Source organism: Brassica oleracea, chromosome C3 (genome assembly GCF_000695525.1).
Source record: "Brassica oleracea var. oleracea cultivar TO1000 chromosome C3, BOL, whole genome shotgun sequence".
In the NCBI taxonomy this organism is placed as follows: domain Eukaryota; kingdom Viridiplantae; phylum Streptophyta; class Magnoliopsida; order Brassicales; family Brassicaceae; genus Brassica; species Brassica oleracea.
Genome location: NC_027750.1, coordinates 13,894,023 through 13,918,962, shown reverse-complemented (window position 1 = coordinate 13,918,962; position 24,940 = coordinate 13,894,023). Strand labels below are relative to the sequence as shown.

General features: G+C 34.2%; 4 protein-coding genes across 8 annotated transcripts; 2 read left to right on the top strand and 2 right to left on the bottom strand.

The window, feature by feature from the left end:
• Positions 1-3,509: 3,509 nt before the first annotated feature.
• On the top strand, positions 3,510-5,784 carry LOC106328857 (transcription initiation factor IIB-1). Its single transcript, XM_013767386.1, has 7 exons — positions 3,510-3,975; positions 4,480-4,504; positions 4,642-4,771; positions 4,869-4,999; positions 5,084-5,172; positions 5,259-5,335; positions 5,442-5,784. The coding sequence occupies exons 1-7, from the start codon at positions 3,623-3,625 to the stop codon at positions 5,573-5,575; spliced, it is 939 nt and encodes a 312-aa protein (XP_013622840.1). The 5' UTR covers positions 3,510-3,622; the 3' UTR covers positions 5,576-5,784.
• A 168-nt stretch (positions 5,785-5,952) lies between these two features.
• On the bottom strand, positions 5,953-9,082 carry LOC106328299 (glycerol-3-phosphate dehydrogenase [NAD(+)] GPDHC1, cytosolic). 4 transcript variants are annotated; one of them, XM_013766719.1, is made up of 7 exons: positions 9,028-9,082; positions 8,525-8,632; positions 7,742-8,406; positions 6,939-7,160; positions 6,613-6,860; positions 6,379-6,518; positions 5,953-6,292 (listed from the first exon to the last, which is right to left on the bottom strand). In XM_013766719.1, the coding sequence occupies exons 3-7, from the start codon at positions 8,394-8,396 to the stop codon at positions 6,169-6,171; spliced, it is 1,389 nt and encodes a 462-aa protein (XP_013622173.1). In that variant the 5' UTR covers positions 8,397-8,406; positions 8,525-8,632; positions 9,028-9,082; the 3' UTR covers positions 5,953-6,168. The 4 variants fall into 4 exon arrangements, with proteins under 4 accessions (XP_013622173.1, XP_013622172.1, XP_013622171.1 ...); XM_013766718.1 differs by having other exon boundaries at positions 8,889-9,039; XM_013766717.1 differs by lacking the exon at positions 9,028-9,082 and adding an exon at positions 8,807-9,020 and having other exon boundaries at positions 8,525-8,629.
• A 2,113-nt stretch (positions 9,083-11,195) lies between these two features.
• On the top strand, positions 11,196-13,063 carry LOC106328017 (S-formylglutathione hydrolase). Its single transcript, XM_013766365.1, has 7 exons — positions 11,196-11,386; positions 11,610-11,727; positions 11,811-11,858; positions 12,007-12,203; positions 12,366-12,464; positions 12,552-12,617; positions 12,730-13,063. Exons 1-7 carry the CDS (start codon positions 11,240-11,242, stop codon positions 12,907-12,909), a joined length of 855 nt encoding a protein of 284 aa, XP_013621819.1. The 5' UTR covers positions 11,196-11,239; the 3' UTR covers positions 12,910-13,063.
• An 89-nt stretch (positions 13,064-13,152) lies between these two features.
• Positions 13,153-15,423, bottom strand: LOC106328016 (cytokinin dehydrogenase 1-like). 2 transcript variants are annotated; one of them, XM_013766364.1, is made up of 6 exons: positions 15,276-15,423; positions 14,712-15,200; positions 14,415-14,542; positions 14,071-14,331; positions 13,729-13,991; positions 13,153-13,656 (listed from the first exon to the last, which is right to left on the bottom strand). In XM_013766364.1, exons 1-6 carry the CDS (start codon positions 15,355-15,357, stop codon positions 13,317-13,319), a joined length of 1,563 nt encoding a protein of 520 aa, XP_013621818.1. In that variant the 5' UTR covers positions 15,358-15,423; the 3' UTR covers positions 13,153-13,316. The 2 variants fall into 2 exon arrangements, with proteins under 2 accessions (XP_013621818.1, XP_013621817.1); XM_013766363.1 differs by having other exon boundaries at positions 14,712-15,423.
• Positions 15,424-24,940: the final 9,517 nt, after the last annotated feature.

Below are 24,940 nucleotides of genomic sequence, written 5' to 3'. Positions count from 1 at the left end.
ATCGATCGATGGATTTATGTCCAAAAACGCATCGATCGATCACTAAGATGGACCAAAGCATAACAATGTGATCGATCGATGGGTATATGTCCAAAAACGCATCGATCGATCACTAGTTCGTCGGAATTTCTTCGGAATTTTGTAAAATCCCTATACTATTTCCTCGGAATTCATCGGTCTTTTTCGAGGAACACACTTTTCCTCGGAATTTCCTCGGAATATTCCGACGGATTGATATTTCCTCGGAATTCCGTCGGTATATTCCGAGGAAATTCCGAGGAAACCTTCGGGAAATTCCGAGGATTTCATTTTCCGTCGGAATGTCCGTCAGAATACCGATGTTTTCTTGTAGTATATGTTATGTATTAATATCATCGGTTTTAAGTTTTAAGAAATTCGATCAAGGAAACTATCTCCTCCGACTATACAACATGTTGTGATCGGTCACCCAAAGAAGCCCTTTAATCTCTACATACAATCAGAACCAGCCTTATTTATTAGGGCCAAACCTTAAAAATTGTGGCCCATGTACTTTTTCCGAAAACTATAACTAAGAAAGCAACCGTAGAGAATGTACTGGCAAGGTTTTGAAATTAATATGGACACAATCGAAAGCCAAATCCTCATCGATCTCTTCTTAAAACATACATGAAACCAGAGTAGTACATGCTAAATTCATAAACTTATATAAGCTTTATAGCATTTCATATTTGACTTATTGCTTGGACGTGATCAAACTATATGATGAATATTGAATACACCAAAGACATTCAAGAATTTGCATGTCACTCAAATACGTTACATGCTACTCTTTCTTCCTATTCTTTTTATGTAACAACCAAACGAGAATCCTCATCTCTAAATCTTTTTCTGTTGGAGAAATCATAGGAACGAGTTAACGTTTCTATGAATCTTCTCAAGTCAAGCTTCACGTTCACCCTAGATAAATTTTCTTTGTATATACTGCCATCCTTTTTGTTGAAAGCTCGTTCCTATGAATCTTCTCAAGTCAAGCTTCACGTTCCCTTAAGATAATTTTCTTCGTATACTGCCATCCTTTTTTGTTGAAATATACTGCCATCCTTTATCGTGTGCGAACTGTGTATTTGCACATGATCCCAACTTAGTAACATGTTTTTGTATTTTAAATCCTAAAATTTTAAAGGCGTTTACTCACAAAAATTGAGAGCCACAATAAAGATCTTATAAGACCAAGAACGATATGAAAAAAAGTTAGTGAGTCAGCTTTTTCTACGAATACGTAAAAAAACATCGTGTTACTGTTATTTCTATTAAAAATTATTTTTAATAATATGTTTATTGTAATTTATGTTCCATGTAATCTGTTACCTTGATTTGAAATCAATAAAGTGAAGATGTTATAAAAAAATCTTATTTTTTTATTTTTCATAAGAAAAGTCTTAAAACTTGATTTTTTTAAGAAAAGGTCATAAAATTTTAATTATGCACAAGGCCCAAATATACTTTGACCCAGGTTTGATCGTTCAGACTATCCGCCGGATCTCTCAAATTATAGGAATGTGATCATCTTTGCTATATTCATCGTATAAATTAAGAGCTTTCTTCCGGCATATATAATCTTGTATCCAATGTATTTCAATCCTAGTATCTTTGTTGGTTCGCCATAATAGGCTGATTATTCGTTTGGAATCGGAATCTAAAAAGTTTCGTAAGGACAGGTTATCCAGACGAACAAAAACGGCACAGCATTTGGCCGCGTGTGTCTAAAACGGCGAAACTATAATGGTTCATAACTGCATATACATTCTTGTTGCGCATGTGTGCATGTGCACGCCGCCGACCATTTGCTTTGGCAATTACATTCGCATAATATAAGCTACTTTACAAAAAGTGAATGAGTTGTATCTCTTTGCCGATTGTTAGAGCAAATAATTTTTTTTTTTTGAATGAAAAGCAAATGAGCAAATACAGCCATTAAAATGAATATTAATTATAAGGATACAAGGCGCGAAATCTCATCCCTTTCAAATTCCAACGATTTTCGAAAAACTCAGACGACAGTTTGGTTATGTTTTTTTTTGTTCTCTTCTTCTGCTCCATTTATAATATTTTTCTTGGCCTGAATGTTGTCGGAGAATTATTGTTGTATGTAGCTGTATAGACAAGAAATACGTATCAAATGTTATAAGAATGATGTTATGCACTGTTTTTATAGTAGATCGACTTCCAAAATCATCCCTAACCCCATTCCATAATTTACTGTAAAATAGAATAAGAAATGGAATAATAAAGAAACAAAAATGTGATTATTCCTTGGAGTGAATTTTTATTTTTTTTGTTCATACCATTTTCTATTCTATTTTTGGAGTAAATTATATAAAGTGGAAATGGAAATGTAACCAATTGTTTTGTTACTCTTTTTTTTTACTAAAAGCTTTCAAATTAAAATAACATAACCGTTTATAAAATAACACCATATATATAGTCTTATAGTTGGGTAAAATTTGCATGAAACACATTTCGTGATAAGATAATCTAATCTCAAACCTAAGAAACTTTCATGATGAGTCAACAAATTGAAACAATTTTTTTACAAAGTTATCTTATGTAACTCACACGGCACATATTTACAACTACTAAAATCAGAATCTGAGACACAATGTTTACGAGCAAAAAGTACAAAAAAACAAGACGATAGAAATCATATATAGTTTATCCCTTTAAATTCATTAAGTAATATCTTTAATACAAAATATTGTAGTCATAAATGTAAAATATGTCCTGAGTGTTAGATTTTATTTTATTTTGTTTTGTAAATTATCAGTATTAGATTTTTAATACAAAAAAGTTATGAAGTCGCATAACATGGACATAAATCAAAAAGGGTGACATGTCAACTTGGGAGCGAAGTGGTCAATCTGTCTCACGTACTAATGCGTGGCTATTTCAGGAATTTCATTTTACCTAATTAGTATAGTATGGTTTATTTATCTTGAATGTATATCGAGCAGAATGTGGTGATTATTCCTCTAATCCAGTGTTTTGAAAACTGGACCGGATGGAATCGGTATAACCATGATTTGTTGAAGAAGCCGAGTCCAATTCAGTGTAAAATCTGGATATGAAAAAATCCGGTAAAATCGGTGATCTAGGTTTCAAAACCCGATGCTAAATAATCAACATATAATGAATGTGTTTTCAATTATTATTAAAATTTAATATCTCACAATCAATATTTTTTTATCACTATTTAATTGGGTTTCTATTTAATTATATTTTTAGCTCTTAAGAAATGCCAACAAAAATCCAACCCGGTATGACTTCCCTTAATAGCATTAGTATTTCTTTTTCCTCTAACAGACAAGCAAGCTCCAAAAAGGCCCAAAAAGAAAAAAACGTCAATTCACCGTCCGATTAATTATTAATGGGTCCCGCGAAAATGAACGATCCAGATCATCTCGTTTACGTGCACCTCAATATATTCCCCTGTCTCTCCTCCGTCTATAAGAACTGAAAACAAAACCTACCGGTTCCTCACCTTCTCTCCCCCACACACCGATCGCGTTTTGTCTCTCCCGACGCAAGCACCATCTCAAATCTGCAACCGATCAAAGATCCAATTAGGGTTTTCCTCGCAGCCATGTCGGACGCGTACTGCACGGATTGCAAGAGGGAGACGGAGCTGGTGGTGGATCACTCCGCCGGAGACACGCTCTGCTCCGAGTGCGGCTTGGTTCTGGAGTCTCACTCGATTGATGAGACCTCCGAGTGGCGTACCTTCGCCAACGAGTCTTCCAACAGCGATCCGAACCGTGTAGGTGGCCCCACCAACCCGCTTCTAGCGGATAGTGCTCTCACCACGGTCATCGCGAAGACGAACGGCTCCTCGGGGGATTTCTTGTCGAATTCTCTCGGGAGGTGGCAGAATCGTAACGGCAGTGCTGAGCGTGGGTTGATCCAGGCGTTTAAGACCATTGCTACCATGTCTGACAGGTAGTGCTCGTTTTTTTTTTTATTTGATCGGATCTTTGCAAGTGTTGGCAGATTAGATTGTCAATTAGCATAACTAAAGGAGGTTCCTTTATTATCTGAATTGAAATTTTTGAGAGTTAAGTATACGCTTGATGCCTCTTTGCAAGTATTTACAGAGAGAACATTGTCAAGTAACGTAACTAAAGGAGGTTTCTTTTGGTTGGCATTGTTGTTTGTGTGGAGTGTTTGTTTATGTTGCAGCTTCATGTCTTGTTCTGTGTGTTCATTGTGATTACGTGTGAGGGTGCTTACTTGCTTAGTTGACGCCTCTTTGCAAGTATTTACTCGTTTGAGAGATCACGTGGTGAGGTTCTCTTTTTATGTGCATTGAAAGTTTTGTCCTTTGTGATGATGCTTGTTGCTGCTGTGTTGTGTGGAGTATTTGTTTATGTTCCCTGATTCATGTCTTGCTGTGTGTGTTCATTGTGAGAGTACTTACTCGTTGATTGATTTTTGTTTTCACAGGTTGGGGCTTGTTGGAACTATCAAGGTAACGTTCCTCGTCTGTTTCTGTTAATCTGGTTTGCTAAATTCATAGCATGCGGATATGTTGCTAGAAAGCTAATGTCGCTGGTTTAGTATGTGCTATTGGAGCCTATCATTTAACGGTTTGTTGATGAAATGTAGGATCGGGCTAATGAGATATTTAAGAGGCTGGAGGATCAAAAGTCAACCAGAGGAAGGAACCAGGATGCACTTTTGGCAGCCTGCTTGTACATTTCATGCAGACAAGAGGACAAGCCACGAACTATTAAGGGTAAAGATTTCTCTTTTGAGAGAGAGTCTGGTTCCCCTCTTGATATTAAAAGCTTTGCCATCATAAGTCAAATCCAATTCCTCAACCTTGTGAATAGAAATCTGCTCTGTTGCCAATGGGGCGACAAAGAAGGAGATTGGACGAGCAAAAGACTTTATAGTTAAGACGTTGGGGCTGGAGACTGGTCACTCTGTGGAGCTGGGCGCCATACACGCTGGTGATTTCATGGTAAAGTCCTTACAAGTACCTTAAAATTGATTTTGGTATTGGGCTTTGTATTGACATTTGCCGTCATGTTGCTGGGAATTGCAGAAAAGGTTCTGCTCTAACCTTGGAATGTCTCATCAAGCGGTTAGAGCTGCTGAGGAAGCTGTTAAAAAATCTGAGGAATTTGATATAAGGTACATTTCATCTTATTCGAAGATTCAGTGCCTATAGATAGACACAGCAGAACCTTTACAGATGCTTGATCTCTGGCGCCTTGCAGGAGGAGTCCTATATCAATAGCAGCAGTGGTTATCTATATCATAACCCAGCTTTCTGATGACAAGAAGCCTCTTAAAGGTTTGTTTGTTTGTTTATTTGTTTATTTGTTTATTTTTGACAAGAAGCCTCTCAAAGAGTTATAAAGAAATCGTAAGACTGAATAATATTTTGGGGTTGAGTGCAGATATAGCAGTAGCGACAGGAGTAGCAGAAGGGACAATAAGGAACTCATACAAAGACTTGTATCCTCATCTTCCAAAGATAATCCCAAGTTGGTATGCTAAGGAGGAGGATCTTAAGAATCTCTCTAGTCCTTAAACTTCTTCTTTGCAACAGACCTGTCTTATATATATCTCTCTATCGAGGAGGATACAAAACAAGTGTTTCTCTCGAGTAGAGAGGCTTTGGTTCTTTCTGAAAATTCTTTTCCCTTGGAGTCCTTTTGTTAAGATTATTGTAATGTGTTAACAACTTGAAAAACAGATTTTAAAAGTTTTCATAGTAAGAAAGAATATTTATTTATCCAATCTACACCAGCAGTTAAAACTGCAGCTAACTGATTGTTAGGAGCAGGTAATGGAGTCATAACTGATCTTACCTGGTATAGTTAACATCAGACTTTACAGAACAACCGATGCAACTACCATTAGCTTTTATAAATTACACAGGGCTTGCTTGGCTTTTAGAATGCATTTCAGGATAGTCTAAAGTAGAATTGCTTATTGGTATATTGAAGTTGATATTTTCTTAGTAAAAAAAAAGCCATAAAGAGAAAGATACAGTACAAAGATTATGACGACTCAAGAAACTGAACAACAATCAATTTTAAGACATGATGTTTAACATAGCAGAATCTGCAGTTTGCACAAGTAAGATCTTAGAAGTTCGGATTATGAGCCATGACAGACTAATCAAGGCTGATCTAGAAGGGAAGGCCTGTAGAATGCATGGCTCTGTGCAATCTCAATCCTGTCTCTTGGGTCATTCAGTGTTTCATCCCTTAATGCTTGCAGAATCGCTTGTGTTGATTGTTCTCTGCAAAATCCAGACACAAAATTGAGCAAACATAGTTCATTACAGAATGAACGAAGCAAGTTCCAAGAGAGATTCAATGTTCTTACCTTGTGATGAGTATCTTGTAGAGTGTTTTCAAAATAGGACATGATTCAACCGGAGCCACAGGTTTCTTCTCTTCAGAATGCAATATACTTAGGCTGGACTGACTAAGCAGTTGATAAAACGCTCCCACTGCAGAAACACCCTATTCAAACACAACCAAACATTCATTCACATTAAGCCTTGATAGACACCAAAAAATTCAAACTTCTTTGTTCTCTCACTTAGAATTGAGATACCTGAATCATTCCCTTTCCGCTTATACTATCACCCATGTCTCTATTTATTTCTCCTTTAGCAAGCATCTGACCATACCAGGCGTTACGCCCTTTCAACAAGGTCACATAAGTGTCAGCTAGCAAAGGTCCTGCAAGTTTCTCAGGTTCTTCTGCTAGTAAATGAGTTATGAATATCATCTCAGATGTACAATGAGCAAAGTACACTGATTTGCTTGTAGCGCTCTCGTTAGTAAGCGCTGCCACCATTCCTGAAAAAAAGAACAAGAGGAGAAGGATCAAAGCCAAGGTAAAATCCCTCGAGTCCTTGTGTACATGCAGAAACTTACCAGCTCCAATGGCGTACACATTCTTGAGACCTCCCATTACTTCATGTGTCACAAGATCACTATTGTCCCAAACAATGAAATGAGGTTGTCTTAAGAACTTTGCTAGTGGTTTCCTCCATTTCTCAGCTCCACAGATTCTAGCATTAGCATATTCCTTGTTGTAAATTTCAGCAGCAATGTTTGGTCCACCAAGATAGAGTACATTCTCAATCGGCACACCAGCTATATCCACAAACACCAAAGACAAGAACCAATCCAAGAAAGAGTTAAAATTACAGACAACTAAGCTTAGATATGTCGATAGACTCTATGCCTGGACGTTTTTACCCTAAACCGAAGTCCAAACTTTAACCCGAACCAAAAAAACCAAAACCCTATAAAAATATCCGAATGAGACTTAAGAACAGTTACTTTTGGGTTTGGGTTCAACACAAAGCAAACCGAAATCCGAACAAGGATCCGCAAATATCCAAAAGTAGTTAAATATGTTAATTTTTATATATAAAATGATTTAGAAATTTTAGAATATTTTAAAGATTTTTAGTTTGTCTTATTTGTTATTTTGAGTAATTTTTAGTTAGTTTAGGTAGCTTAATTAGTTTTTAATTAAACTTTTTTGAATAATTTAAATAATTCTAGTATTTTTTGGTCAATTTTTTTTATATTTTTGGGAGATTTCACACACTGGTTATAACCCGATCCGAATCAAAAATCCGAAAATCCAAATCAACAAAACAAACCTGAACGGGATACCTAACCACCATGCCTAATAGACTCAATAGTAGAAAGAAGAAGAAGCTTACTTGCTTGATGGATCATCTTTGTTGGAGTAATGATATGTGGAACTGGCTCGAGAGCAGTTTCAATACCCTTAGACAGAGAGATAATAATAGGAACTGTGATCCTCTCTTTCCAATACTTGCTAATCTCTTCAAACACTTGTCGTGTCTCAGTCGAAGGTAATCCATTAACAACAATATCAGCATCCCACGCAGCTTCTTGCAGGTTTGTCACAACCTTGAGAGGGCAAAGCGGCGTGTCAACCATGTTAAGACAAAACCCGTCTTTCAGTATCTCATCTGCATAGAGCGTCCTATCACCGAGTCTTGCCTCGACGTATTTCAGATAAGCGCAGCGTCTTATCAGTCTCCTCAGGACATCTTCCCGAGAATTGATCACTTCGAACAAATGCTCAGCTGTTGATCTACTAACAGCTCTACCGGGTCTTCTCCATATCCTGATCTGAAACTTCTCCCTGAAACCTCCGTAGCTTTCTTGGAGAAGAGCTGCAAAGACACTTCCCCAAGCACCAGCTCCAACGCTTACAATCCTTAACGGATCTTTGTCTGATTTTCCAAGAAGACGACGAAACTCATCAAGCTTATCCTCCAAGTTGAGACCATTGTGTTGAGCAGAACATTTTGATAACAGGCTCTTGGCCTCGATGCTTCCCACCATTTTTTTTAGTCTACACCAAGATATTCAACACCAAACAAAAGGCAATGCCAAAGAGCAATCAATGACTATCTCAGCTTTTATATATTGAGTTCAATCAAGAATACAAAGAAATCAAATGGGCATTTTACCAGTCAGCTTCTTGCTCCAAAAGAATAAGTAGACTTTCTTGGTTCAATAACTCAGCTATTCTCACCAAACAGGACCTGAGTTTTGTCTTTGTGTGTTCTAGCTTTCTTCTGCCATGTAACAAAAGGGAGATCAAAAACAAGACACTAATGCAATAAATAGTAATGCTACAACCTGAGAAAACTACAGAGAATAACATCTTACCAAAAAAAAAAAAATACAGAGAAACAAAGCAAATCAAGAGAGAATGAAAGATTATGAAATAAAATAAAAATAGACAATACCTTGTTAGCTCCGTCTTTGAGTTGTTCATCTAACACAATGAGAAAGTTCGGTAAACAAAACACAAAGTCAAGAAGAACAAACCTTTCGTGTCGGCAACCATAAAAGAAATAACAAATCCAAATCAAGAAGGAAAGACAAAAACGCATGAGAAGATTTATCTACTGGCAGAAAATCGTAAAACTTTCATGAGAAAGGCAAAGTAATGAGTTAGAATTAATACTACAGAGCAAGGGAGAGGAATGGGCATAAGCATTGATGGGTACAGTTGAGGAAAGGAACAGACTTTTTATTTAATTTTGGTTATCGGTGTACATTTAAGGGAAGGTGCCTAACTTCGGACACAATCTTTAATGGCACAAAAGAAATACAGCATTTACTATTACAACACATTTTTTTTATAATATTCGCATTTTGTTTAAAAATATAAATTGTTTTCATATTGTTATACAAATTTTATATTTCCTTCGTTGATATTAGATGTTGTTTAGAATTATGCACATATTTTTTTTAAAGTAGTTAGATATTTTTTACATTTTGTAAACAAAAACATAATTAATTATCCACCAAACCCAAATTCAACCAATAAAAAAAAAATCCAGAATATAAAGAGTCTTGTAGCATTAAAATCAATAATTAGTTTTTTTTGAAAATTGAAAATGTCATATAACTTGAAATATAAAAAAAACTCCAAAACATCATCTATTAGAAAATGGAGGAAGTATTTATCGGAATTTTTTTAATCAATTAATTTTGTAGTTTCTTATTGAAGCATTTTATATTAAAAAAATACTTTTTGTTTAATTATTGGTTTTGTGAAACCATTTATGTTACAAAAAGAGAGAACATACATTATTGTGATATACTCCCTCTGTTCCCGAAAGTAAAATTTTCTAGAGTATTCACGCTTATTAAGAATTTAATAAATATTTATAATTTAATTTATTTGTTACTTTATTATACATTTTTCAATAACTTTTCACCAATGAAATTTAATCAATTCAAATATTCTCAATTAATGTTTCTCAGAAATATTAAAAAATACTTTAATAATATAGAAAATCTATCTTTCTGAAACAAGAAAAAGATTTACAAAATCTTACTTTCGGGAACGGACGTAGTATTAAATATAAATGATTTGATCATCTAACAATGAACAATTTATGTTTGTAAAAGAGAGAACATACATTATCTTTTCTGGGGTAATACTAATAAATAAATGGGACCTTCGTCAAAAACACGTACATTATCTTGTGATATGTCATATATAAATGATTTGATCACCTAACAAAATGAACATACTTTATAATCAATCAATTTCGCACAACATAGTTCATTGTTTCTTTACAAATGAAAAATAAAAAAAAACATCAATAAATCATTGTTCTGAGAACAGTTGGGCAGCACATCCTCTTTCACATACAAAAAGGCCGCCTCACTACTGACACACAAAACACACATGTATGTCCAGTTCAAAACCGTGACTGCCTAGCCGCCCGAGTAGGCGCTGCTTGGATATCTCCCACAGCGATTTTGTTATAATCACCCAACAAAACCGGACACCAATTACTCAACCCATTAAACCAATTAGTCACCCCGTTAAACAACTAATTGGTCCATTTACCGAATAATCATCCCAATTTCCAACTAATGACCCGATTATATAGGCCTAAATTATAAACTGTGAAAGTATATATTGGGCTTTAGAGAAATTATGAAGCTCAAATGCCTTACAATTTTTACCATGTGAACTCTATATATAGAGTAAGATATTGCCTCTCTTTTTCTCTATAACAGAGGTGAGACTTTCGTAAATCTAATACTAACAATGTGGAAAAAAAAAAAATTGCAGTCAGAGCATCAATCCCCGGCGTAAGAACATGTGACTAAGCAATTGGGAAACAACGGATTTTTGGTAGAGTTAGCAGAGGTTAATATATATACACATATACATATATAAAAATTAAAATCCTAGTCTAGATTAATTTGTTTTTCGATTGTATGGTATCAACATATGCTAACAATTAATTTTGTTCAACCAATAAATATAAATTTCAATGATAACATACAAAAAACTATTACATTCTAATATATTTATATTTTATATTTAATTTAAATACTATAACAAAATAAAATAATAATTAAATTAGTCTCTGCGTATACTTTGTTTAATCTCAGATTTTTTAGTAATTCGAAGTCAGGGGTTAGTGTCCGACTATAGTCTCCGTGTTACAGCTTTATTCTATTAATAAAATCAAAACCTCTATAGAAGGCTCTCAACTAAAACCATATGGACTTAATTAATCGAGTGGGCCTTCGAAGACCCTCTCTTAATAGGCCTAAAACCTTAATGGGCTCTCATCCACTGTAGAAAGCGATAGACTTCTATCCTCCTCCTTCGATCGTTTTTCTCCGCTGCATTCGTGAGAGTGAAAATGGAGTCTGGGCTAAGCGAGATCGGAAGCACGAAGATGTTCGATGGCTTCAACAAAAGATACAAACACTACAGTGAGACACTTGGCTGTTCCATGATTTTCTCCATCTACTTCCCTCCTTCTTCTTCATCTTCCCGTAGATCCCCTGTATGCTATCTTCACTACTTTGATCTCAGTTTTAGTTATTTAGATCCATCTTCCTCTGTAAAGGTCTGATCTTTTTTGTAAAAGTAGACAAGGGTTTATCTTCAGCATCCATCTCGATGCTCTGTGTTTCGATCAAAGAAGCAGACTTTAAGTTTTGCATGTTTGTCTTTGGATTGGTTTGAACACGCTGGGATGCCAAAGTCTTTTTTTTTTTGATTGATAGGTGCTTTACTGGCTCTCTGGCCTCACCTGCACTGACGAGAACTTCATCATCAAGTCAGGAGCTCAACGTGCTGCTTCCACTCGCGGCATTGCTCTTGTTGTTCCAGATACTTCTCCAAGTTAGCCACTGTCTATAATGTCTTTGCGTTTTAATCTGATTTGGGTTGTAACCTCTCTTCCCTGATGGTTTTGATATTTGTAGGAGGACTCAATATTGAAGGGGAAGCAGACAGCTACGACTTCGGTGTAGGTATGCTGTGCAACGTTACATGCCTCTAGTTTACATTCCGACACAGTTTTTGTTCTGACTATGTTGTAGCTTTGAACTTATTGGTTGGATTTTGATAGTTAGTATTCAGGTTTTGCAATGAAGTTTTTTTCTTTCCTTACCTGTTTAGGAGCTGGATTTTACCTCAATGCTACTCAGGAGAAGTGGAAGAACTGGCGTATGTATGACTATATTGTCAAAGAGTTGCCGAAACTCCTGAGTGATAACTTTACTCAGCTTGACACAACAAGGGCATCTATCTCTGGACACTCCATGGGTGGGCATGGAGCTCTTACTATTTACCTGAAGAACCTCGATAAGTATAAGGTATTATTTTTCTGTATTGCTTGTGGCACTCCAATGTTGAATGCAATGCTTTGAACTTGGAAATTTGGAATGGGTGTGTGGATAATATGTTTCAGCATAAGATTTTTTCACTCGTTGATCATTTACTAAAAAGTGTATGTGCGTATGTGTGGCATTTTTCAGTCTGTGTCAGCATTTGCACCAATTGCCAATCCCATAAACTGCCAGTGGGGACAGAAAGCATTCACCAATTATCTAGGTGACAACAAGGCTGCTTGGGAGGTAATATAACCTTACTAGATTTGATTCTTTATGCATATAGCCGCCAAACTATATTGATTTCATTCTCTGCGTTTCTCTGAATCTCAGGAATACGATGCCACTTGTCTTATTTCAAAGTTCAACAATCTGTCTGCCACAATTCTTATTGATCAGGTATATACCCTATCACAGCATGGTCTTCTATGTCTTCACTTGCTGCTTATGAACACGCATGAGTAGTGTATTCATCCCCATGTGTCCTAAAACACTGTTTTGTTAAATGCAGGGAGAAAACGACCAGTTCTTCCCTGATCAGTTATTGCCAAACAAGTTTGAAGAGGCTTGCAAGAAAGTGAATGCGCCGCTCTTACTGCGTCTGCACCCAGGATACGACCACTCCTACTACTTTATTGCAACCTTCATCGAAGACCACATCACTCACCATTCTCAAGCTCTTAAGCTGTAGCTCACTCCAGTTGCTCGATATCATCATCCAGCATTGGCTTTGTCCACATATTAATATCAATAAAAGGAAGTGGACTTGTTATGTTTTGTGTTCAATAACTGTTTTGTGAGGTGTGTTTGTCTTCTATAATAAAAAGATCTTCAGTTCCATGATATTGGACCATTATAAGAGTCGAACATCATACATAGCCTTCCTCATTTAAAATGGCACAAAACAGAGATAGATATGTATAACCCTACTTAGTTACTAGAGCATCATACCTAGCTGATTGCTTTACAAAAGAAAGAAACAAAAAATAAGAATTTATCACTCTCTTGCTGTCTAGCTGAGCCGTTTAGAATGGACACTGGAAACTTTTACGTTTGTGATTTACAGGTTGGTGGCGGCTGCATGATAGCCTCTTTGGCTTAGAAAAGTTGGATGGGAGATAACTGTGTTGCCTTTTGGAAAATTCTGTGACCAGGTGCTAGAATTGCCAGAGGGTCATACGTATGTTTCCTCTTTGCAAACGTTTCCCATCTGTTTCCAAAGTGTGATCTCCACTCTCTTTGTGTCTCGTAATGGGGCAAGTACTGCTTCACGTTGATGTTTGTTGCTGAGCAGAAGTTAAGCACTCTTTGGTTTTGTCTCAAAAGGTACTCTAAGTTACTTGTCCCTGAGTTAGGATTTGGCACTGCAGAGGGTAGAAAGGCCACGAGGTAGAAGATATCTTCATCTGGAGTTATCAAAGATGTATGCTTATTCCATCTGCAACACACAAGAAAAGTGTTGGTAAATTTATTTATTTTCCAGAATCATTGGAAGAATATGCTCACTTACTTAGATTGATTCACTGGATAGATAAGGATAGGACCGTTGTTGTTGCTTGTGAGAATGTTGTTGAAAACTTCTGTGGCAAATTCAAAAATGCTGCTCTTGGGAATCAGGAGATTCAGCCAGGGATGTGGAACCTCCCATAACCCCTTTGCTCTCAGTTTTATCTCAGCTATATGCACACGGTCCAGAAACTCAATGTAGGGCACTTCAGATGAGAACAAAGTAGATGGAATATAACTCAACTCTGAAAGTAACTTCTCAGTTTCCTGCAGGGGAAACCGTTCCTGCGATGTTAGCATATCTAGAGAGTATATTGATTGTCTCCGTATTGCTTTCACATCTCACCTGAGGCACAGAGTTAACTTCTTCTGTGTTGAAGTATTTCACAATTTCTAGACAATAAAGAGTTTTTCCTTCTGACTTGAACTGGCTTGCTCCTATGGAATCATTGGGACTAAATGATGACCTCCAGTTATCGAGTAGGTCAGTTCGATTCACTGTCACAAACCCTTCAACATAGTCAAAACCATTCTTCTTGGTAATTAAATGTTCTTGGTCTCTTGAAAAGGCAGAGAAGTCTGAATAGAGTACCCTGATCCACTTCACCTATTAAAAACCCATACCCATGTGTCAAGAAACTGGTGCTTTATATCATATCCTATTAACCATGCTCAAGATGAAACTTTTACCATATGTGGTGCTGGTCCAAGAGCTATCCTTGCCCTGGTGATTATGCCAAACTGTCCAAGCCCTCCAAGAACACTGTAGAAAAGTTCAGAGTTTTGCTTCTCAGAACATGTCATGACTTCTCCTTTCCCTGATTCAATATGTGGAATAATATTTTTTATCTACTGCTCTTGTGTGCATTGCATGTTTTGCACATTAATGCCCTCATTGAGTAGTTTCAAAAACTATTTGAGTAAAGTATTTTTGAAGATATGCATATACTTTACAGGTGCATAAGATATTAACCATGAATGGAATACCTGTGACGATTTCTAGCTGGCAGACGTTGTTAATTTGGGGTCCATACTTGAAGGCTTGACCACTGATTCCAGCGTTAGATAGAGTACCTCCAACAGTGAGATGAAGGTAGTCAGTCCATGACTTTGGTGAAAGACCGTATTTTAGTGTCTCCCTTAGAATGTTGATCCATGATTCACCACCTGAGACATCAACATACGGCTGTTTCCCCTTGTGAATCTTGATATCAGGACTTCTAAGTGACTCCATGTTGATGACAACACCTTGATGAGCTAAAGCTTGTCCTTGAAGGGAGTGACCATGGCCTCTGGCTGCTACTGTAAGATTTGAGGTGGAGCCAAGATGTACTATACGCCTCACCATTGTTGAGATATCAGAAACTGACCTTGGATGGAGAATTGCCAGAGGTGGTAACTGGTATCTGTTGCCAAAGTCCTTGGACGCGTTGTGGACATCATTGAAGCTTATGTACCCCTCCAAATCTAGTGAGTCTAATGAGGAACGAATATCTGGAGGTAAATCTATTGGGGTGGTAACAGAATGATTGGAACAAAGATTGGTTCTACCTGGTATACAGCTTAGAACCAAGATCATGAAGATTCTGAGGAAACTCTTGTTATTTCTTCTTAAGGATGAGGTCAATCCCATTTTTACTTTCTTGAGAATAACTGAAAAGACTGATAGGGAGGATGATATGGAGGAAGTAGAGGTAAACTTGAGGTTTAGAGAACTCTCAAGAAAAAAAGAGAGAGTAGAGAAGAGAATTTAAAGGAAAGTTTTGGGCGGTACAGTCATATACTTGTACATGTTCACTATATAGCTGTAATGCCATTACTTTTTGTCTCTTTCTCTTAATTAAGGCATCTTTATGACGTTTTATTTTGTGTTGCATACTTTACATATGAAAGTTACTAAAATATATTTTGTTTTACTGCATAGTTTTTTCTTCTTGTTATTTTACTTTGTCTCTTGGCTACACTTAGTGTCAGAGCATGTACAGTAGGGCCCCTACTTGGGTCTCTCATGGTACTTGAGCTCAGTTTGTGGGATGAGAATCTTGCCCACCTCCCTCTACACTCACTCTAGTGACCTCATTGGATCATGCATATTGGACCATTTTTGCATCAGTTTATCTTGTCAGCTCTTGCAGTTTTTGTGTTTGACTATTAAGTTTGGAACTAAGTTACCCCTTAGGACCAAACATCAACATTGGCTACCATTCCTTTCAGGATGGATGCAGCAGAGCTGTTTGAAACACATTATGTGACCAAGAATTTTTTTGTTCCAGATTATTAGTAGAAAATAATAATCTTGTTGCATATCAATGTTTCCATGGTGCATTTCATGTGTCCTTCGCTTGCCATAAGTTTCAGCATGACATATTGAAGTGGGCATATAAAAGATTCTAGTCTTCTGTTGTTAATGGTGGTCCTCACATACCAAGTAAGGCCTTGTCATGATATTTCTTCAAGAGTAATTAAATCTTAGTTGTGATATGTGCTCTTTACTCAAAGTTATCATATTAAAAGGCTGGTTTATAGAGATTTTTTTTTTTTTTTTTTTTTTTTTGGACAAAGATGGTTTATAGAGAGATAAGTTGAAAAACCAATACTAGTGTGGTACTTTTTTTTTTTTTTTTTTTTGATAAAAACTAGTGTGGTACTTGCAACAAAGATATGTATAGTGTTGACTTTGTGGGTATGTGTTGTGTCTTCAAATCGTATACGTCATGTTCTTTTTGTTGTGTGATTGAAAGATGGCCTTGCATACACAGTCGGAGGCAAAGGCTGAACAATACTGTAATGTGGGTAGTCGAGTGACAGTTTGAACAAAGGAGGCACCGCGAATAAATTTATCAATTGATTCTGTTTGCTCATTTGAACAGGAGTGTTGTACACTGATAGGTTCATCTTTTTAACTTTCTTTATAGTAATATCAAGTGGCATCAAACAAATATAGTCGTAGGATATAATGACTAAACGAGTCTATGAGACAAAAAGTTTACAGTAGCCAATTATGTCAATAGATTTGCAGTGAATAACTACCCTTCGTCGTGTATCTGTCTTATGTGACTTGTGTGCAATTAAAACCAGTGGTCTAAGCATTATTACTTCTTTTTGAATCTCTTTTTTTCTTCATGGTGCAGTGTTACATTCTATTTGATTTATTATATTCTTTTATATATTCATGATTACACTGTCCCAATTATTGGGGGCATTGGCTAATTCATCTTTGTTTTTTTACGTAGCTCACAATACATTGGTCTATGTAGTGGACAATTATACAAAAGAAACAGCTGAAGATGAATTCTTCTAAGTGTTTAATGAGTTAATTAGAAATAAAGTATGTAAGAAATCTCATTTATCAGAAGTAAATCGGTTTGATTACATAAATGAAAGAAGGTTAACAATGTAGCGAGCTCGCTAACGAATCAGACTCGAAATATAAAGACTAGTAGGAGAATTTTGAATTCGAGTATCTATATTTATAGAATCTCTCTAAGTGCTTTGGGAGAAAAGATGGATTCTCACATCGTTGAATGAGGAGGCTTCCTTTTATAGATGAAATGACACTCCAAATACGACCGAGAAGAAAATTTGCCTTCCTTGTTGATGGCGTCATATATTTATTTCTGATTTCGATGAGATCATATATATTCGATGTGAAGCGGATGCTCCAGGCCCCGTCCCGAAGATATTTAATGCTCGCAGACTGTATCATTCATACTTTGTAGGCAGAGGCGGCCCTGGCCGAAAGCAGAGGAAACATGTGCTTGCGGCCGCCTTTGTAATAACTAAAATATCGGCCACTTTTTTTAAAACTCCGTGTTGGTCTAGTGGTCTACATGCATATTTTCTCAACACCTTATGGTGGGTTCTAATCCCTTCTCCTGCATTACATGCCACATTTTTTTTTGTTTTTGCTTGTAGCTCTTAAATTTGTAGGACAGGCTCTGTTTGTGGATTATCAGATATGCCTCTGCGCAAGTGGTCTTGCTCGTGTCAGCATCGCGCCTACATTACTATTGTACGCTTCAAGAGAGCAAACTCAACTTCAACCAGTGGTTCCGCGGAGCCACTGGTTATTTAAGATGGAATAAACTGCCTCTAATATTTTTTTTCAAAATTCTATATAAAACATAGAATAATTTCAATTATGCCCCTATGTTTATAGCAATTTACCCTTAGTACTTTAAATAATTTTAATTTTTCCCCTACAAAATATTTTTCTGCATCCGCGCCTGCCTCCAACAGAAACTTTTTTTACTGCACATGTAAGAAACTCATTTTTCTATGTTTAGACGTATGCATATCAGAGCGTCGTAGTCTAGTGGCACAAGCCTCTCTTCATGCTAAGCTTAACCGGTCAGTATCATGAATACATCAAGCTGTTTTTATTTATATATGAGTGCTATATTCTCCTATTTCTTGTTCTAGAGGATCAATGCATTATCAAAGAACAGCATGCAATTCAGTAGACCCCAAGTGAGTCCATTTCCGTACAGCAACATTATTGAACATTTAATCAACTTAGTGGCACTAAGCTGTTGTTTTTTTCTTTGTAAAGGTTTATTGTTCTGTGGGTGAATTCTTTTTAGTTGTTTATTTAGGCCTTGTCGAGTTTTTGCAGGTCTCAACGTAGTGTCACTTTCCACTCAAAAGTATCATTTATAATAATTCCACAGGTAAATCGCCGTGAAGATTGCAATAAAAAGATAGTTGGGGCATTAAGACTGTTTAAATGACATCATGATGCGCCCAATATGATATTAAACCACCACCATTGCCGCAAAAAAAATAAGGTTAGACTCCACAAACGTATTTAATCATTACTCTATGTGATACATGAATCTCAATTTCCATCTCGTTTTTTTTTTTGCCATTCTAAAAAACATTATGGCATAAATTGGATATAAAGTCGAAATATGCCAAATTACCGTCTAAGATCCATAAGTATTACATTATAATAGATAAATAGATATTTCAGTTTCAACTTGTTGATACTAGAAAAAGAGAGAAATGGTCCCAAGATAGAATGTTGAGGTGGTGATTGTGGAGTTGGGCTCATTGGCTAGTTCGTTGACATTAGGTTTCTCTTGTCTTCAATTATTATAGAGATACCTTTTTCTGCAGTGGTGGGTTATTTTCATTCTTTTGTTTCAGAAAACTATGTCTTCTTTCTCCTCCAGTTTTCATTTTTAAGTTCGAAATTTACTTACCAATCGCCTATATACTCGTATGTAGTTTCTAGACCATATTAGCTCCTTTTATTTCTGATATCAAATTGTTTTGGGGGTTAATTAATGCAAAGAGATCCTCCAAGCAAATCTTCAATTAATATATGCTTTTTACTTGTATAAAGTTATCTATTTACTATTTAGGGTAAGTAAACAAATTATGTGTCTATTTAGGGGAAGAAAACAAATCAGTTTGTCTATTAATGAATGTGTTTTAGCCTACTAAAGTTTAGCTCAAAATGTTCCTGACATTCACTGTATAACTTTTCATTTAAACTTTCTTTCTCAAGTTGTATAGAATATACATTCAAATGTTTGCCATAGTTCACTAAACAGAAAAAAACCTTATAATAGTTTGATTTTAATATCAAAGATTTGCTCTCAGGAATGAGTCTCATCGGCCAAACCCAAGCCGGCTTAATGGAGAGGGCAAACAGTGCACCACCTGCAATGATGTTAGAATATTTGATAACAAAAAGGGTTCAAATATCCATTTTTCTCTCATAACAAGGGTCCAATTTTTTTTGTTATATTTATGATGTTGAATTTAGAAAAATATTTAAACGACATGGTCAAATTTTTTTAAAACCTAATAACTTTAATTAAATTGTTTTAAAATTATATATTCTTCTAATGATAACTTGACAACATTATTAAAATTAATTAATTATAGGGTCTAAGAATATTTTTTGGCCCAAGGACCCTTCGTCTTGTTGAGCCGGCCCTGGTTAAACCTTGCATTAACCCTAGGACATATTTATAAGATTGTGTTTTGCTTTTCTATGCATCGATTGGTCTAAATGTATTTTATTTTATTTGTAATGTATACTTTATTAAAAAACTGAGAGTTTATTTACAAGGGTTTATTTGCTATCTAACCAAATTTTGAAATTGAATTAAGCATATGACATTGATTTTGACATTATTAACAAACTAACATTCAGCTCACATTTTGTCCGATTATACCCTTACTAGTAGCAAGTACCTGGTCATAAAAAGATAGAGTGGATGACCGATGACGTCGATGATTTTTGCTATAGACATAAGTGAGTCACTACTATTTACTATCAAATCTTGTAATGAAGACACATTATACATTTATTTACCACAAACATATTTATTATAAATAGAATAATAAAAAACAATATATAATCTACAAGTCTGTGGGTGACTAAGAAGAAGATCAAATTGAGTTTGAAATTCTTATTTTATTTTGTAATATGAAAAACATTGTTATATTCTATTTAATAAAATTAGAATAGTATTGAATTTTGTATACGAAATAAAAATGATCTGCCACTACAAATTGAGTAAGTTGCTATTCAATTTATAGACTCCACTCAAACTTTCTGCATACTAAATCCAACTCAACCTTAGATACTAAACTTTAGACCTTATAACCTCACCCCACTCTCTAAATACTAAAATCTAAATCACAATCACTAAATCTTAAACCCAAATATTAAATCTCAAATCCAAATATCAAAATTTGAAAATAATGCATAATATTTAGTAATGTTAAACTATACTATATAAATATAAATTATAGAAAAGAATTAAACTCAAAATTGGTAAGAATAGATTTGTCAAATAATCAAATTTATGGAAGAGAAGACAATGGAAGCATTGAAAGAGAGGCAACAGATGAAGTTGACAATTGCATATATGGACAGAATTAAAGATTCATTGTTTCCTATCAAATCACCAAAGATGCCAACGTCACACAGTTATTTACCGCATACTTCCTTTATAAGATATAGTATGGACTCTCTAGGTCCATTTCATTTGTATACGTAAATTAATAACATCGCACGTCATATAAAAAATAAATATGGAATACCGAATTGATAGATAAATAATATAAACTCTTATAAATAGAATAATCTCCACTAGTCCACTATATAGTTTTTATTAGTTTACCGTGTTCAACATCTGTTACCCATATTTGACTTTCAATAATATAACCATAATATATTATTATTCGTAAATACTTAGTTTTGATTAATATGTATAAACCAATCGTTATATAAAAATGATACAACAACAAAATATAACAAATATTTATTTATTGTACATCCATATTTATATTCTACTTTCACCAAATAGAATAGTACAATACAAATAGTATATTGCAACGAAATGACCGGATGTGGAGTTGATGAAGTAATTAAAGAGAAGAATAGGAGGCAAATGAGATGATCTGGTTTGTAGAAGAACTGGTGCTCGAGTTGATGATGGAGGAGAATAAACCACCATGGAAGATGGAGGAGAAGAAGAGACCGTGAGAGGAAGTGAGGACACATGGATGGAGATGGTGATGGAGAGAAGATGGTGGCAGCGATGAAACAACTGGTTGTGGTGCTAATTTTACATGCGGAATAATAATAAACATAATACATATTGTATTTCATTTATATTTTATATGTACATAATAGTATTAAATAAAAAAAAATCATTTATTCCAATTAACTTTTACTAACTTACGATGGCGGAGGAGAAGTGTGTGATAATGGATGAGGAGTAAGTTTTTTTGTGTTGGTATAGTAGGCGATAGAGAATAAGAAACAATGGAAAGAGGTGAGAAGAAAACATATGACGGCGAGGATGTAAGTAGATACGGTGGCGACAAATGATGATGGTGATGGTTGTGCTGGTTGTACATGTATAGGTGATTGAAGCTATGTGACGTAGGTTTATATGTTCGTCGTATCAGAAAAAATCAGAGATCTAAAATGGAGATTAAGAAACAGAAAAGAAAAAGAAAAGTTATTATGAAAGGGTGTGTGTTTCTTTAATGGACACGAGTTATTTTTAGAATATAATATTTATTTGTTTATTTTTATTTTTTACAGATTTTGTCGGTTATAATAGAGGCTAATATGATAACATTACATAAAAGACACGGGATACAGTGAAAGAATAGGGTTTTGGCAATGGATTGAATTATAATTTTTATGGTGGTCAGGCAATTTTCCTATTTACAAACGAGTGGAAAAAGAATAAGGAACAAGATGAAACTTGCTTCACTCTCTTTATGATTTGGCTTCTATTAATAAATATTTTTTTTGAAACAAATTTACGATAAATATATCTTTTATATACTAAATCACAAGTCACTAAACCAATAAAAATCTGACACATATTCCTATATTTTGCAAAAAAAAATCAAAAATAAAAGAAATTAAGCAAAACCTTACATTCCTAGATTTTCTCATTCCACTATCTCAATCGGTTTAAGCTTTTTTTATATAACTTGCAAACAACTAACTTCATCTCTCCTATCTCCTTTGGTTTCTTTTTTTTTTTTTTTTTTTGCTAAAGAATGTGGATGAGCAACAATCAGATCGTCAACCAGAAAAAAAGAATCTCCTATTGTTTCTATCTCCTATTGTTTCTTCTTCTCCAACTTATTTTCTGTTTTGAGTGAAAGAAAAAAATGCATACAATAATTTTTTCTGAACTTAAATTTATTCAGATTCATTTTTATTCTCATTTTGACAATTTCAAAGCTCTTTTTGCATGATTCAGGTTGAAGATATACTCAAGTATACTCATGTTTCAAAGTTTAGCTCTTTAACATGGAAATATTCAAAGGTAACAGTAAGTATTTCAAGTATACATGAATCTAATAAATACAAACTGGGTATTTATAAATCTGTTTGTTATGGTTTAACTATTTAACAAATATGTTTTCTTATGACATATTAGAAATTGATGCATTTAAACACCTGAAGTGCTGCATTTAAACACGAACAATAGCACTAAAACTAACACTTAGTAAAAAAATTAGAAGTGCTACATTTAAAAACTAACACATAAACTATAGAAAAAACACCAACACAAAAATTGCTTCTAAACGTTTTGTTTTAATGCAGAAGTTCTAATTTTAGGTTATCGTTTTATCCAATGTTTAGGTTTTATAAAAATTAAAACATAATAAATTTAAACAGTTAGGGATAAATTTAAATGCCAGCTGAAACTGCCCGTGTGTAGCACGGAGGCGATATACTAGTATACACTAAACTGCAAACGTAAATGCTAGCAAACAATCGTTCTCTTAGGCTCACAACAAATAAGTTTTATTCACAACTAATAAGTTTGAAATCACATTTAAGTTAAGAATCTAAGCTCTAACCTTTTTTGGGGTATGTGTTATCGCTGTATTTTATGTTACACGTAGATACAAAGCTATTTCTATTGATCATATAACATATTATAACGATTTTACAAAGAAAATTATTATAATTGCATTAAGGAAACACTAATAACAATTATTATTATTATTATTATTATTATTATTATTATTATTATTATTATTATTATTATTATTATTATTTATTCCCAGTAAAAATTAATGGTATATAAATATATTATCATGATCCACGATTTGCGACTTAGGTGTGTATTAACACATAAGTGATAGGTATGATTAGTTTTTTGGGTGCTATTTAGGCATTGTATTTAGCCCCCCATAGGAGTAATCAACAACAACTATACTGCACATAACCTTTTCCTTAGAGCGAGAACTATTCATTAAGATTTGTTAACGATCATTTATTTAAATTGTTATATAAACGTAGCACTCATGTTCTTGTCTTCTTAATAATATATTCAAGGCAAACAAGCTATATCATTCGATTGTTTTGTTGGAGGATCAGGAAACCAAAAGAAGACCAATTCAGTGAACAAAAAAAAAAGCTTTCATATATTAATAATAAATTTTGTGGTTTATGTCCAAAGCACCATATTATACATCTAATCACCTTTTTCTCTTTTCTTGTGGAGGATGATTAGCTAGCTATTGTATTATGTTTATATGAAAATACATATCTTCGTATAAGCGTACATCCACATGAAATAAAAGATGTATCAAAGAATTTTATATACGGAGTTACGGGCTATTTGTTGGTGCTTTGTATTAGAAGCTTATATAAGAAAAAAACATAATCAAATGTATTGTTTCTTATTTTATTTTATTTTTTTTAGCAAAAAAATATCTATTGCAATATCATGAAATAACTCCACGCGTAATTAATCAACTAGAATCTCATGGTACAACCTATACTTAAAATTCATGTAGCTAGTTTAACAATCATGTCTAAACACAAGGGGGATAAGCTTCAAATATCACTATACAGTTATATATAAAATAGGGTAACCATTTATAAAAAAAATAATCTTAAATAATTACTAGTTAAGACTTAAAAATATCAACTATCTACTCAAAATTATTTTACTTAATTAGAACTTTTTCTTTATGGGGAATTAAGTTGAATAGCCAAGAAACTTACCAAAATTAAACAAGCAATCATAAAAATAGGTTAGAACATTTTGTGTATAATATATACTAATTACAAGGTTGCCTTTGACATATAAAAAAATATATATACATTCTTCTTTTTACTTTTAATTCTAGTTTACTCCCTTTCATTTTACTTACATCCAATTTATAAGAAAAAAAAAATAGATACAAAAATCACGATTTTGTGAAAAATATGTTTCACATATACCATATTTTAATATTTTTAAAACAGATTTAAAATCTTCAAAATTAATAATCACAATTGTTAAGACGTAAGTATTCCTTTTATAAACCATAATTTAATTAAAATATATTTATATACCATTAATTTTTTTATATGAAACATAAAAATAAAAATATATTCTATTGTTTTTTTTGTCTATAAGTTTTTGGGTTTGGGGTATAATTAATTTTTTAGTGATATATATTTTGGATTTTCAAAATAAAATACTATTTATTCTAGTCTATTATGTATTATATACTAAATGAGTGGAACGGAAACAAATTAGTTTTGTCAAGTTAAAAAGAATTAGAAAAGTGGAAAAGTAAAAATCAAACAAAAAACTAATGGAAGGGCCGGGAATCACAAGCACACAAAAATGAAATGATATTACATAAGCAGAGAATTACAATATTTTTTCTTGAGAAATAGAATAGAAATTAAGGAATACTATTGCATGTCTGCACAAATT